This window comes from Pipistrellus kuhlii, unplaced genomic scaffold (genome assembly GCF_014108245.1).
Source record: "Pipistrellus kuhlii isolate mPipKuh1 unplaced genomic scaffold, mPipKuh1.p scaffold_m20_p_73, whole genome shotgun sequence".
Lineage (NCBI taxonomy): Eukaryota > Metazoa > Chordata > Mammalia > Chiroptera > Vespertilionidae > Pipistrellus > Pipistrellus kuhlii.
Genome location: NW_023425577.1, coordinates 520,468 through 533,814, shown reverse-complemented (window position 1 = coordinate 533,814; position 13,347 = coordinate 520,468). Strand labels below are relative to the sequence as shown.

Genomic DNA, 13,347 nt, shown 5'->3' with positions numbered 1-13,347 from the left:
GCTGCAGCCCTCTCTCCCTCTGAGCCGCGTTCCTTTGCCTCTGCTTTTCCAGCGTGGCCCTTGCCTCTCTCTCTCACAGCCTTCATTTTGTCTTTCTGTCTGTCTCTTGCTCTGGAATTTAATGGCCGCCTCCTCCCCGAACTCCTGCTCGTCCCAGACTTGTCACCGAAGTGGTCCCCAGAACTGCCGGGGACCACCTTTCTCCTCCGGGGTCGGCATTAGCCTCTGAGGCCTTCTCCTTCACAAACCACTAGACCAAGGGCACGGGTATTTAGGGGATGGGGAGTGAAGCCTGGTCCTGGGAGCAGGGACACTATTAATAGTCCTAAGATCAGCTGGGGGTGGGTGTGGGAGTGGTTGTCTAGCCTGGCCTGGCCTGGCCTGGCCTGGGCAGCTCAAAGGGCCAGCAAGGGCAGCACCAAAAATAGCCCGCGTGGGGGTGGCGATGGGGGAGCAGTGCTGCGGGCCCCAGGCTGGCTGTGGGCGCCTGTTCCTCGGGGCCCCGTCTTTTCTTGGCACATGGGATACAGGGGGCATCCCCCAACGTCATTTTCTATCCACCAGAATGGGGAGGGGACACGCTTCAAGGAGCCTGGGGCCACTTTTCTTGGGCCGCCGTCACATGACTTCTGGCCCCAGGCCCTCCTGGGAGTGCTGGCTCCAACCGCCAGCTGAGCCGTGGCACCCGCAGGCTCCGCCAGGAGAGATGCCCGGCCATCGGCCATCCGTGGGGCAGGGCGTGTGCTCGTGGTTCTCCGCTCTCTGTAGCCTCAGGGCTGGGCTGGGAAGAGCAGGGCCTTGGCCCCAACACCTTCAGAGTCCAGAGGCACCAGCAGTTTCTCCCCTTCCCCGCTGGCCCAGCCCACCTTCTGGCTTCCTCGTTCCCTGCCTCTCCTCCCCCGTTTCCATCGCGGTGACCACCCTGAAACCGTGCACACCCGTGGGAGGTGTCCGGCTCTGCCTTTTCCTTGCAGGGCGCCCTTTCTGCCCCCCTTGGCTGATGGTCCTGGGCCAGGCCCCTCGGGAGAGCCCTCCGCTCACTGGCTGTGGCCTCTAGTGTGAGACACTAAAAACTAGGCTCCAGGGTGGACCTCCTGGTGGTGAAGAGGAGGAGCTCCGAGGGAGGGGAGCGGAGCCCGGGGAGGAGCAGAGTTCAGCCAGTGGAGGTGTGAGGGGAAACGGTGGCCCGGGCGGAAGGACAGCCGGTGTCCGCGGAACCCCTGCTCTGAGCCGGGCCCTGAGCTAAGCGCCTTCTCCCAGGTTTCTCGTTTATTCATTGCTCAGGAGCACAGGGCGGGCGTGGCATCTCTGTCTCACAGATGAGGAACAGTTCAGAACTTGGCCAAGGTCACGGGGCCGGTAGGTGGAGCTCACAATGCTGGGGTGAGCCAGACGCCCCCCCATGGTGGGGTGTCGTAGAGCTCCATTGTGCTCCCCGTGAGTGGGCACAGGGTCCAGACCAAGGACACCTCCCTGCATAGGCCAAGGGCAAGCTCAGGACGGAGGTGGAGAGGCACCACGGGCGGGGCCTCCTGCTTTCCTCCATCTCCCTCTAGGCCCTCCCTTTGCCTCCTTCTGTAGTGGCTGCTTCCTCTTCGGTCCCTCTCCGGTGACTTCCCAGCCTCTGGGGACCTCTAGAACATCCGGGATGCTGTTACCTCCAGGCCCTGCGTCTGCTCATTCACTCCAGACAGCCATGGAGCCCGGACGTCTGAGGTCGGCGCTGGGTCTCCTACAGATCCGCCTGCGTCTCCCAGTGCTGCTGTGGGCGGGGAGGCTGCTCTCGTTTGTCCATCCTGGCCTGGGCTCTCTCCAGCGACGGGTGCTTTGCTGGGCGCTGAGGTGTGTCCCTCCTCTCTTCTTTGCTGGCCGCTGTTTCATCCCGTGGGGAGAGCAACGGAGCACCCAGTCCCCTCAGACTTCCGTGCCCAAGTCCCGTCCCTAGTTCCCCCTGGGCTGGGGGCCGCACCGAGTACAGAGGGTGCTGAGCAGCTCACTCCCAGAGGTGCTTGCCTGAGTCCAGCCAGCTGAGCCCACTCAGCTGGTGTCCTGGGCACCAGATGGACCCACAGACTTGCCTTCGCCTCCCTGCAGGGTGGCCAGCCCTGGAGTAGCCCAGTCCCTTGCTCCCTGGGGACCCCGCACGGCTCCCATGGAGGCGGACTGGGTTGAGGGGAAGAAGGAAGCACTCTTGGTGTCAGGGACCAAGAGTGGGGTGTCCCATCCCGATGCTGGCCCTGTCCTGCCAGGTCCCTGTGGCCTGACCTGTCCCGACCCCGTCCCGCCCTTGATGACCTCCCTTGAGCCCAGGCCCCCGGGGACGGCCAGAGCTGGTCTAGACCACCTGCGTGCTCCGGAGGCCGCTGGGCCTCTCCCCTGGCCCTTATCCCCCTTCCTCTGCGCAGGCGACTCCCATCAAGGCCTCAGACCCTCTCTGGATCTGTGAGTGGAGGGGGAATGAGAAAAGGAGGGGTGAGGGTGATACGGGGGACATGTCTCTCTACCCGGCCCTTACCCCCACCCACAGTGTGAGGACTGTGCTCAGGTCAGTCCTGTCTCCGGCGATGTCGGGGTCTAAGGATGAAGGGGAGGGAGAAACCTCTCGGTGGCTCCAGGGCCTGTGCCACGCAAGCTGGTGTGTGGAGGTAGAGCGAGGAGCGGCAGGAAGAAGGAGAAGATCCTAGAAGCCCCCTGGACCTGGCCCAGGCTGGGCCCCCCCCACCCTGCCCTCTGGCTGCCCTTCGTTCTCAAGGACTTCCTGGTCCGCAGTCTCCTGTGTGCTGAGATGGGGAGAACCCCTCGGTGACCCGTCCTCCTAGCCCCCCATCCGCCCCGCTCCCCTCCTCAGGGTGTCTCAGATTCTGGGACTTGGGTTTCAAGAGGCACAATAGTTATATTCTCCGGCTCTGATTGCTGCGGGCCGGCCTCTGGCTCCCCTCGAGATTGGGTTTCCAGCGCTCTGGACGCTCCGGAGTCACAGAGGCGAGGGGGAGGGGCCGTGCCCCGCCGGAAAGGGCCCTTCAGAGGACAGCCACCCCGGAACAGAGCACGCCCCACCTGCGTCCTGACCGCAGGCCTGGGGGGAGAACCAGGGGAAGGACATGCGGGCTCTGAGGGGTGTCCTCCCTGGCCCCCAAAAAGCCAGCCTTCAGGGCAAAGCTGGAGGGGTTTCCTAGCTGGCCCGGAGCTTAGCACAGGGCATGCTGCCACCGTGGGATCACAGCTCGGGGTGCACGGCGCACCCCCCCACTGCGGGACGGCAGGATGTGGCTGGAGGCATCCCCACCTTGTGCTGGCCTGCGTGTTTGCACGTGCTCAGGGACACACGTGTGGGTGTGGGTGAGCCGGGTCCGTGTGCCCCTCTCATCCCGGCGTCGTGACATGCGTGGGGGAGGCGGCCAGCGAGTCACACGCGCCTTTTGTCAGGGAGTTTGTCTCGGGTGAGAGCTGGGGGCAGCGCGCCCCTCGCTGCAGCATGCAGGAATTCCTCCCGCACCTAGCGGGAGCCATAAATATCTCCCTGCCTGCGACTGGAAAATATATATAAAAACACTGTCGGCCGGGGTTCGTGTGCAGCCCCGGGCTCTTCCCGGCAGCGGGAGCCTCCCCCTCCGGAACGCCCGGAAACATGCACACGTATGCACACGCACACACGTGTGCACACAGGCAGGATCGGGAGAGGAAGCGGGGCTGGACAGAGGGGAAGGGAAGGAGAAGGAAGGACGGCAATGGGGTGCCGAGCAGAGACAGAACCGATTCAGAGAGAAAGGGTAAGAGCTGAGCGAAGGAAGCAGGAGCTTCAGGGGCTGAGAGGGTGGAGTGGGGGCCAGAGGGCAGGAAAGACAGTGGGCGGGGGGGGGCATTGCCACCGTTCCAGGGGATACGGAGGGGCCCGAGGAAGACAGGGGCCCCCACTACCAACCATGTCTGGGGGCTGCACCAGGCCACCTGCCAGTCCACAGGCCAGCGACACAGGCTGACCGAGGACGTGTGTGCAGGTGAATGGGGAGCAGTCTCTCCAATTAGAGCTTTGCTCTGGGGAGCCCACTGCGCCCACGGCCGTGGCAGCCCAGGCTTGTCACCTTCTCCTGCACCCTCCTCCCTTGCGGGAGCCTCCTGGGCGGCCGGGTCCCCAGGCACCACGAGGAGGGCGTGCAGAGGATGTCAGCAGAGCCTGCTCCTGTGTGCGACACAGGCCGGTCTGACCCCCTGGCAATGTTCGCAACAAGATTCTCTCCTTCCCCAAACCTGGCCCCGGGGCCGCCATCCTCAGATAGCAGCTGAGGAGGAGGCCTCATGAGCTGGGCACCATGGGAGGTCCTCAGCACAGGAAGGCGGACAGTGGTGAGGTGCCCGGGGCTGAGCGAGGTAACCGTGCCAACGGCCCCCCTGTCCTGTCTCCCGTCTCCCCGGGAATCTACAGCAGCTGTGGCCTCTGAAGAAAGGTTCAGGCGGGGTTTCTGTGCCGGCCTCAGTCGGGGCCCCCCCCCCCCCCCCCCCGCACTGGGGGTATGTGCCTAGGGTTCCCATCGCTCTGGTGACCGGGCCAGGGCGGAGGCGGAGGCTGGAAAGACTGCCAGGAAACGTGACCCCGAACGGCTGAGGGCTCAGAGCAGCAGTCTCCGGGATGTGGGCTGGGCGGGAGGGAATAAAAGATGGAGCTGGGCACCTGCCCGCCCTGTGCCAGCCAATGCCATCCTGCCCCTCCATGGGTCCGCAGGCCACCAGCTGGCCCATTGTCCCCCGTGAGAAAGCAGACACTGGAGGGGGCTCCCGGGTGCGGGAGCTCGCTCACGCCCGCCTGGCAGAGCCTCCGAGGAGAGCCACCCCGCGCTGGGTCGGGGCGAGGGGGGCCCGCCGGGCAGCAGTCAGGTCTCCTCGGGCGCTGCTGGCAGGGGGCAGCGCGTGGGGCCTGCGAACAGGAGATAAAGGGTTCAGGCAGAGGGTTTTCCCTCACTAACCGTGGATTTGTGTGTTTGTTCAGCTGGTGGTTCTGATAAGCCCCATTCTGCCAGATAAAAGCCCGGCAGCCTTCCTCCTGCCTGTCCCCAGGCCTGGGGTTACCCCCTCCCCCGGGAGGGAGCCCGAGGGAAGGGGGCCGGGGTGCTGGGGTGCTGTGTGCTCCGAGGGCTGTCTGGACCAGACCCTGACTTCAGGGCGCGGCTCCCCAGCACCCCTGGGGGGAGAAGGCTGGCCCCCCTCCCCGGGCGCCTGTGCACCAGGGCCCACAGCCTGTCTGCTGGGTCCCCGCCAGCCCCTCCGGGCCCGCCCCAGGCCCACTCCCCAGCTGTCGAGGCGGGCACGGGCCTGCAGCCATCACATCGCACACTGTCCCTTGGGGCCGGGGTCCACTCGGGCTGAACCAGAGGAGCCCTTGGGCCTGGGGGCTGCCTGGGGCCAGCTGCCTGGAGCGGGCGGAGCATCCCCAGGCCCAGGCCTCAGCCCCCGTCCCCTCCCTGTCCCTCTCTGTCCCCTCCCTGTCCCTCCCTGTCCCTCCCTGTCCCTCCCTGTCCCTCCCTGTCCCTCTCTGTCCCCTCCCTGTTCCTCCCTGTCCCTCTCTGTCCCTCCCTGTCCCTTCCTGTCCCTCTCTGTCCCCTCCCTGTCCCTCCCTGTCCCTCCCTGTCCCTCTCTGTCCCTCTCTGTCCCCTCCCTGTCCCTCCTTGTCCCTCCCTGTCCCCTCCCTGTCCCTCCCTGTCCCTCTCTGTCCCTCCCTGTCCCTCCCTGTCCCTCCCTGTCCCTCCCTGTCCCTCCCTGTCCCTCCCTGTCCACTCCTCGGCCTGGGAGGGAGGGAGAAGCTCGAGCAGGACAGTGGGGCCCTGGCCGCAGGGCTGGCTTCGGTGCCTCGGAGCCCGGGCCCAGACCTCCAGGGTCTGCCTTTGTCCGGGACGGAGCCGAGCGCCAGGCCGGCGGTGGCCGCGGGCGCCAGCCGTAAGATGGCTGCCAAGGAGAACATGGCTGCCAGCAGCGGGCAGCGCTGCCCGAGGCGCTCTCCCGCCGCCCGCTCTCCGCGGCGCTGATAGGAATAACAGCGGCTCCGTCCGGCCGCAGCCCCGGGAGGAGGGATTTCCTGTCTGTCTCGCTGCCGGCGGCCAGGCGTCTGCCTCCGTCCGTCGCTGCTCCACCTCCGTCTCTTTGTCCGGCCGCTCTGGTCTCCTCCGTCCCGGGGCTTGCCAGCGCCTCCGCGTGGGGGGGACCCGGGCCAGTCCGTGGGGTGGGCATCGGGCCTGCAGGGGCTGGTGGCAGGGACCCCTGGGCAGCGGGGGCTGGAGCCTGGCCTGAGGCTCCGCCCCTCCTGCGTCAGGAGCCGGGGAAAGGGTGGCCTGAGGCAGCTGCTGGCTAGGGCCGCTATTACTTTTTGTCATTAAAGAGAAAATCGAACAATGGCCGGGTAGCCCAGTGGGCGGCGTCCCGCTAGGCCAAGGTTGTGCGGGTTCCATCTCTGGTCAGGACACGTACAGAAGTCAACCAATGAGTGCAAGTGGGACAAATAGATGTTTCTCCTTCTCTCTCCCCCTTCCTGTCGCTCTCTAAAATCAACCCATCGAAACCGTGTTTTCAGTCTAATAAGGAAAAGGACGGGGGACGTGGGCCCGAGACCGTCCTGAGGCAGCCCGGCCGCTCCCGCGGGCCTCGGAGCCTCGGAGGGGCCCACGTCGCCCTCAGGCACCTCCTCCCTGGCCGCTCCGCAGGGTGAGCGGCTCAGCAGCCAGGTTCCCGGCCTGCGGGTGAGACCAAGAGGCAGGATTGTTCCAGAGAGCGGGGCAAAGCCCCGGACAACACCTGTCCCCCGTTTGCCCAGCGCCACCCCGTGGGGTCCCCCAGGAAACAGCTGATTCTTTTACCCAGTGCCTGCCTTCCTCCTGCCCCACAGCCTGCCCCGGCCCCCCTCCGCCACCCTCTCACCAGCTGTCGTGCCCAGGCAGGCATTCGGGAGGTCCCCGTGGTGCCCCTGGCACACACAGCTCTGAGGGCCCGGAGGGCGGGGCGGGGGGCTTTCCCAAGCCCGGCAAAATATTCACACACACTCTGCGCCCTGCCCCCGCCCGCCGCTCCGCTGCACAATGGGCCCTTGTTTCGGGGCTCCCTCCGAGCAGCTGTGGCACTGGGGCATGAGACAGCCCAGACAGGCTGGCACGGCGCGGGCGGCAGCGCCAGGGCCGGCGCCCCCCTCCGCGTTGCCAGGCACTGCCTGTGAGCAGAAAGGTGAGGCGGGGGAGGCCCCAGCAGGCAGGAGCGGCTGTAATGAGTGAAGTCCGGGGGCAGGGGCTGCTCCTCCGGGCACTTGAGCCGGGTGGAGGCGGGGGAGCCCTTGGGTGCATTCCAGCTGTGCAGAGCGGCCGCTGGCTTCCGGCCGAGGAGCCCTCCGGCCCTGACTGCCGGCCGGTGCCGCTCGCCCACGCCCACGGGCGCCTTTGTCCCCGGAGACGGTTTTGGTTGTCACCACTGGGGTGCTACTGGCACCTAGCGGGTGGAGGCCGAGGGTGCTGCCGAACACCCTGCAGTGCCCAGGAGCCCCCACGGCGGTGGGGTGTCCCTGGACACGGGGCTGGAGAGGGAGCCGTCTGGTCTTGACCCATCTTCCCCTTTGTGTCTCCCGCAGAATCCGGACAATCAGATAGTTCAAACCAGCAAGGAGATGCGGACATCAAACCACTGCCCAACGGTCAGTGCCCTCGCCCCCCTGCCCTGCTGCCCACGCCTCCCCGATGGCCCGGCCCCTGGGCCCGCCTGTGTCTCCCACCAGCTCCTCCCCTTCCCGCAGCAGTCCCTCAGCGGAATTCTGGCTGCCAGCTGAAGGGGAGGGGACACACCTGGAGTGCACCCCCTCTTCCCTAGAGACCTGAGAACCCCAAGGGCCATCCTGGGCTCGGGAGGGAGCATTGGGGGGTGGGGAGACATCCCCTCCTGGCCTCCCCTCCACTCACTCACCGCTCTGTTCCCTCCTCAGGGCACTTAAGCTTCCAGGACTGTTTTGTGACTTCCGGGGTCTGGAACGTGACAGAGCTGGTCAGAGTTTCACAGAGTAAGTTGAGTCCTTCCTTCCTGGCCCAGTCAGCAGGGGGCGGGGAGAGGGAGGTGAGGCGTGGGCCCTGCAGGTGGAGGGGGTCTTGCTGGGGTCAGGGGCAGACAGGGTTTCCTGGGACATTGCCTGCCTCCTGGGCACCAGGCTGAGGGCAGCAGCGGTGCCCCGAGAGCCCCATGCCTGGCCTCCGCTTTGGAGGAAACAGGCAGCCAGGCTCTCCTCCAGCGAGCTCAGCTGGGAGGGGTCTCCTCGGCAGCTTCCCAGTGAGCCTGCCCCGGGGCTCCTGGGGGACAGGCTCCCTCGGCCTCCGGCACCCACACACTCATCCGCCATCCCCTCGCCTCTTCCCAGCTCCTGTCGCCACAGCATCCGGCCCCAACTTCTCGCTGGCGGACCTGGAGAGTCCCAATTACTACAACATCAACCAGGTGACCCTGGGGCGGAGGTCCATCACCTCCCCTCCCTCCACCAGGTAAGTAAGCCCAGCACCTCTGTCCTTCCCTCCCCTTTCCCCCCGCCACCGGGCCATCTCAGAGCGTCACCCCTCGCTGAGGGCACTGGCCCTCTCCCCTGGACGTCCTGCTTTGTACTGTTGTGGGCGCTCGGCCCTGGGAACACACACCTCAACACGGCCTGGCTCTGCCTGGAAGGCGCTCCCAGTGGGGACCGAGGTCTCTCTCTCTCGGGAATGTGACATTTGAGCCCAGACCTGCAGGGGCTAGTAAGGGTGCGGGGCGGACACTCCAGAGAGAGAGAGCAGCTTCCGTCCCGGCCGACGTGGGACAGGCTGGTGGGACGCGCTCTGGAGGGCTTCGGAGGCCAGAGGACGGTATTTAGACTAAAAACCCACTGGCGTTGTTTTTTTGTTTTTGTTTTGTTTGTTTGTTATGTTTTAATATTTTATTGAGTTTTTACCGAGAGGAAGAGAGAGGGATAGAGAGTCAGAAACATCGATGAGAGTGAACCATCGGTCAGCTGCCTCTTGCACATCCTGCACTAGGCATGTGCCCGTAACCAAGGCACAGGCCCTTGACCGGAATCGAACCTGGGACCCTTGAGTCCACAGGCCAATGTTCTATCCACTGAGCCAAACCGGTTTCAGCCCCCTGGCATGTTTTAAGCAGAAGATGTCGGCGATGTGTGCTCAGGAAAGCACCTCCAGCAGGACCGACGGCCAGGCTGGAGGAGGGCCCGCGTCCTGGAGGGGAGCAGTAGCAGGAGGGGGTAGAATGTAGCTGAGAGATGGGTGAGGACACAGTAGGCCCTGGTCAGGGCCAGTCGTGCAGGGCAGGGTAGGATCCTGTCCCTTAAAATAATAATAATAATAATAATTGGATGTTTTGGTTCATGTGAGGTTTGGGGTGTGCATTTTGATCTGTTTAAATATTGCATCCAAACACGAGAACATTTTCAGGGGCTTTTGTGGGCCCCCTTGGCGTATTTTCCCCTGGGGAGAGCCTCCGTCATCTCCCTGGGGGCTGACGGGGCCAAGGAAGCGTTTGAGGGTGTTGCCCACCTCTGACGTGAGCAGCTGATGGATGATGGTTTCAGGCGGGAACTGAGAAGGAGACCGAGGAGGAGCAGCAGGCAGGCTGGGCCCCAGGGGCTCCCCCAGGGCTGTTCCGGGGGTGGACACGAATGAGCGCCCAGCGACGGGGCTGGACCACAGCGAGCACCCGCTCCCTCAGCCTGAGTCCCGGTACCCGGGCCGCCCCCGGCCCACCTGACCCCTCTCCTCCTTCCCCAGCACCACCAAGCGCCCCAAGTCCATTGATGACAGTGAGATGGAGAGCCCTGTCGACGACGTCTTCTATCCCGGGACAGGCCGCTCCCCGGCGGCTGGCAGCAGCCAGTCCAGCGGGTGGCCCAACGATGTGGATGCAGGTACGGGCGCCGCGAGGCCTGGCCCGGAGCGAGGGCAGCCCCGAGCCTCGTCTCCTCCCTCCGTTCCCCGGTGACTCTCCCACCGGTCCCCCCGCGGTCAGGGGCACTCCCCGGCGCCTGGCCTCCCGGTCTCCCGGAGGAAGGCGGTGCGGCCGGTGCGGCCGGAGGACGGGGCGGAGGCGAGGAGCGTGGCTGCCAGCGTGGGTGGCAGGGCCACGGGCATGGCAGGGGGCACGGAGGCCTCTGATGCCCTGCAGTGGGGCTGGGGCTTCCCCTCCAAAGCCTCTCAGGCTCCTTCTCTGGGTATTTCTGGAGAAAGGCTGTCCCAGCTCCAGAGTCTTGGTGGTATAACCAGCTAACTGCCCTGCGTCCAAAAGGAACCGTCTGTGGCGTGCAGAGGGTTGGAGCGGTTTCTCAGACGGGGCCCTGCGGACCCTGGGGCTGGGCCTTCTCTGGGCTGCGGCATCCTGTGCACCGAAGGCTGTTGAGCAGCAGCCCTGCCTCCCCGCTCTAGACGCCAGTAGCATCCCCCCACACACACACACGCCCCCGTGGTGTGATGGCCAAAACCATCTCCAAACATCGCTGAATGTCCCCTCAGGTCGGGGGAGGACAGACCCTTCCCCAGCTGACCGAGCTGAGAACGGCTGGGCTAAAGGGCCCAGCTTCGCAGAAAGGGGCAGCGTCTAAGTCAAGAGCGAGCAGGACTGTCTTCAGGCCTCCCAGCCCCCTCCAGCCACCTACTTCCCAGGGACCCCGCCCACGGGCATGCCGGGCCCTGCTGGGCGGCCTGGGCGGACCCGGAGAGCCGCGGAGACGAAGCTGGCTGTGGGATACTGCCGGGCACACGGGTGGCAGCTGTGTGTGCCGGGCCGGGGAGTACCGCCCGCCCGTGCGTGTGTGTGTGTGTGCGCGTGTGCACAGGGCGCCTCTGCTCTCCTCGGCCTGGGGTGGGGACGTGGCTCTCCAGATGTGGCCCTGCTGGGAAGGGCCATGGGAACGGGCTGGGATGAGGGAGAAGGCCAAAGGTCAGGAAGGCGCTGCCCCAGACACAGAATCCGCTTCTGCTCGTGGCTCCTCTGGAGGCGGGGAGGAGGGCTCGGCCGGGCCTGGGCGGAGGGAGCAGGCTCTGGGCCGCCATGGAGCCCGCCTCTGCCTACGGACTCGCTCCCCATGACTCTGGGTGCTCTTCCCGGGCTTCCTGGAGGCAGGCGGGGGCTGGGGGCCAGCACAGCCCCGATGCTTCCCTGGGGACCTCGGGAGGTGCAGAGAGAAGGCCCTGAAGAAGCCCCAGCCGGGCCTCCCTTCAGCGGCTGCTCCCACGAGGCGCCCGGTGCCTTAAGGGCACGTCCACCGTGGCCGGCAGCCCCAGGCCCTCCCTCGGCCTAGACCCGGTCCCCAAGGAGCCCTCCTCCCCAGCTCCCGCTCTCTCCTCTCTTGGCTGTCTGCTGTGGAGCCCGAATCTCCGCTCCTCCCCGCAGTCCCGCTGCGGCACCCCGCCTCCTCGCTCTCCCTCTTTTCCTCCTGGCTTCCGGTGCTATCTCCCCGTGCTGAGACAAATCGCCAATTAAGCAGCCCAGCTGCGGGACAGGGAACAGCTGGGGAGGCACTGTGTGGCCTAGGGGACAGCTGTGCACAGCTGGTGGGGTGCTCCCCCCCCTCGCCGTGCCAGCGATCAGGTGGCACACAGCTGCTGCCAGATAACACCTCTTCTGGCGGCTGGGAGCTCGCCCTCCCCCGCCTCCTCCCTCTGCGGTTAAAGTGGCTCTTATTTCTCTGTTCTGCAGCCCCCTACTCTCCCCCCCACCCCAAGCTGACTTGATTTGTGCATCAAAGATGGCAGCTCTGGAGATCTGCTCCAGCCCCACCTTACCCCTCCTCCCTCCCTCCCTCCCTCCCTCCCAGCCTGGGCACCACTGCTGAGGCCCAGCCCAGAGAAGAATCAAGCTCCCACAGAGGACCTGGCCCCGGGGCCGGCCATGCTTTGTCACAGTGTTATTTGGATGTGGTGCCCACTGGGCACCGAGGTGACCTTGGCTGGCAGCACCTAGAGGGGCGTCCTCTGTGCCCTGCCTCCTGCTGAATGCCACCCCCTCGCTGGCACTGGCAGCAAAACGAATGCCCCGTCCAAAGGCAGTCCAACCTCAGGTTCCCTGGCCGAGGCAGTCCTTGCCTGGCCAGCTCTGGCCCCAGGGACTTCCTGGCGCCCCGATCCTGTATCCCACCCTCTCATCGGTGCCCCCTGAGCTCATCATCTGCTTGTCAGGAGGCAAGATGGACGCCCTGCCCAGCACACCCCAGTGCCTCCTCATTGTCCTCTCCTGTCAGGAGCGCCCGGTGCCGGCCGGTCTGTGCACAGGGCCCGAGAAACAGCCGGCTGGGGCAGAGGTGGCAGGAGGGGGCACGGTGGGGGAAGGGGCAGCCAGGAGGGGGCTGAGGAGAGGAGTGAGCTGCTGGCTTCCCGCCTTCCCCCGCTCCCGCCCTGGCCCAGCTAAACCTGCCCTGTGTTGCTGATTCCTCCCCCCAGGCCCGGCTTCTCTAAAGAAGTCAGGAAAGCTGGACTTCTGCAGTGCCCTCTCCTCTCAGGGCAGCTCCCCGCGCATGGCTTTCACTCACCACCCGCTGCCTGTGCTTGCTGGAGTCAGACCAGGTGAGACACGAGGGCCCAGAGGGGTGCTGTCGGGGAGGTGGCGGAGCACGGCGGGGCAGCCGGCCAGGAGGAGGGGCCAGGTCCGTCCGAGCGAGGGCCCCACGCTCTCTAAGGGGCTGTGGTCTGACGGGGCGGGCGAGGGAACGGGCCCTCCTTCCACAGCAGCACGGACAGGAGAGCCAGCCGGTCAGTGGCCTCCTCCCCTTGTTCCCAAGCACTCTCCTATTGCTTCTCCCTCCCCGTGTGCACGTGTGGACACGCTTGTGTGTGTGCCCTGTGCTTGTGTGTATGCATGCACGGAGTGCACGTGTGCACATGGGTGCGTCCCGTGTGCTTGGGGGGGGGGGGTGTGCGTGGATGTGTACACTGGCCTGCGTTGCCCTCAGGCCTGCCTGGGTCTTCTCTCCTCTCGCCAGCTGTGGCTGGGAAAGCTCAGCTTCTCCCTCTGCCCTCCTCTCCGCTGCTCTCCCGGCTCCTGGCCGGAGGTCCGGTCTCCCCGCACGGACCCGGGTGGGCCCGGGCCGCAGATCGAAAGGGCACTCGGGAGCCCAGGGATCACTCGTGGCGCCGGGGCTGTTCTCAGGAGAAGGTGTTTGGCAGGGAGAACACCTCCCTGTTCCCCAGGGGATGGAATCAGGCAGGAAGCTGTGGGAGCCGAGCCCTCCCCACCCCCTCATCTGCTTCTTCCCGCTCTTGTTCCTACCCCCACCTCGGCACCCATCTGGCAGAAAGAGGCTTGAACTTTTTCTGGACACAGCCCCGCGTCCGCCCACCCTCTCCCGGGCCCTTC

General features: G+C 65.9%; 1 protein-coding gene across 7 annotated transcripts in view; it reads left to right on the top strand.

Moving 5' to 3' along the window:
- Positions 1–13,347, top strand: part of NFIX (nuclear factor I X) — a 94,304-nt gene that overhangs the window by 64,610 nt on the left and 16,347 nt on the right. For 5 of the 7 annotated variants that reach the window (XM_045576077.1, XM_036422825.2, XM_036422826.2 and 2 more), the window contains 5 exons: positions 7,601–7,663; positions 7,949–8,023; positions 8,375–8,495; positions 9,771–9,907; positions 12,435–12,557. In XM_045576077.1, coding sequence (XP_045432033.1) covers positions 7,601–7,663; positions 7,949–8,023; positions 8,375–8,495; positions 9,771–9,907; positions 12,435–12,557 — 519 coding nt within the window. The remainder of the gene's footprint in view (positions 1–7,600; positions 7,664–7,948; positions 8,024–8,374; positions 8,496–9,770; positions 9,908–12,434; positions 12,558–13,347) is intronic. The other 2 variants (XM_036422823.2, XM_045576076.1) reach the window with 1 other exon arrangement.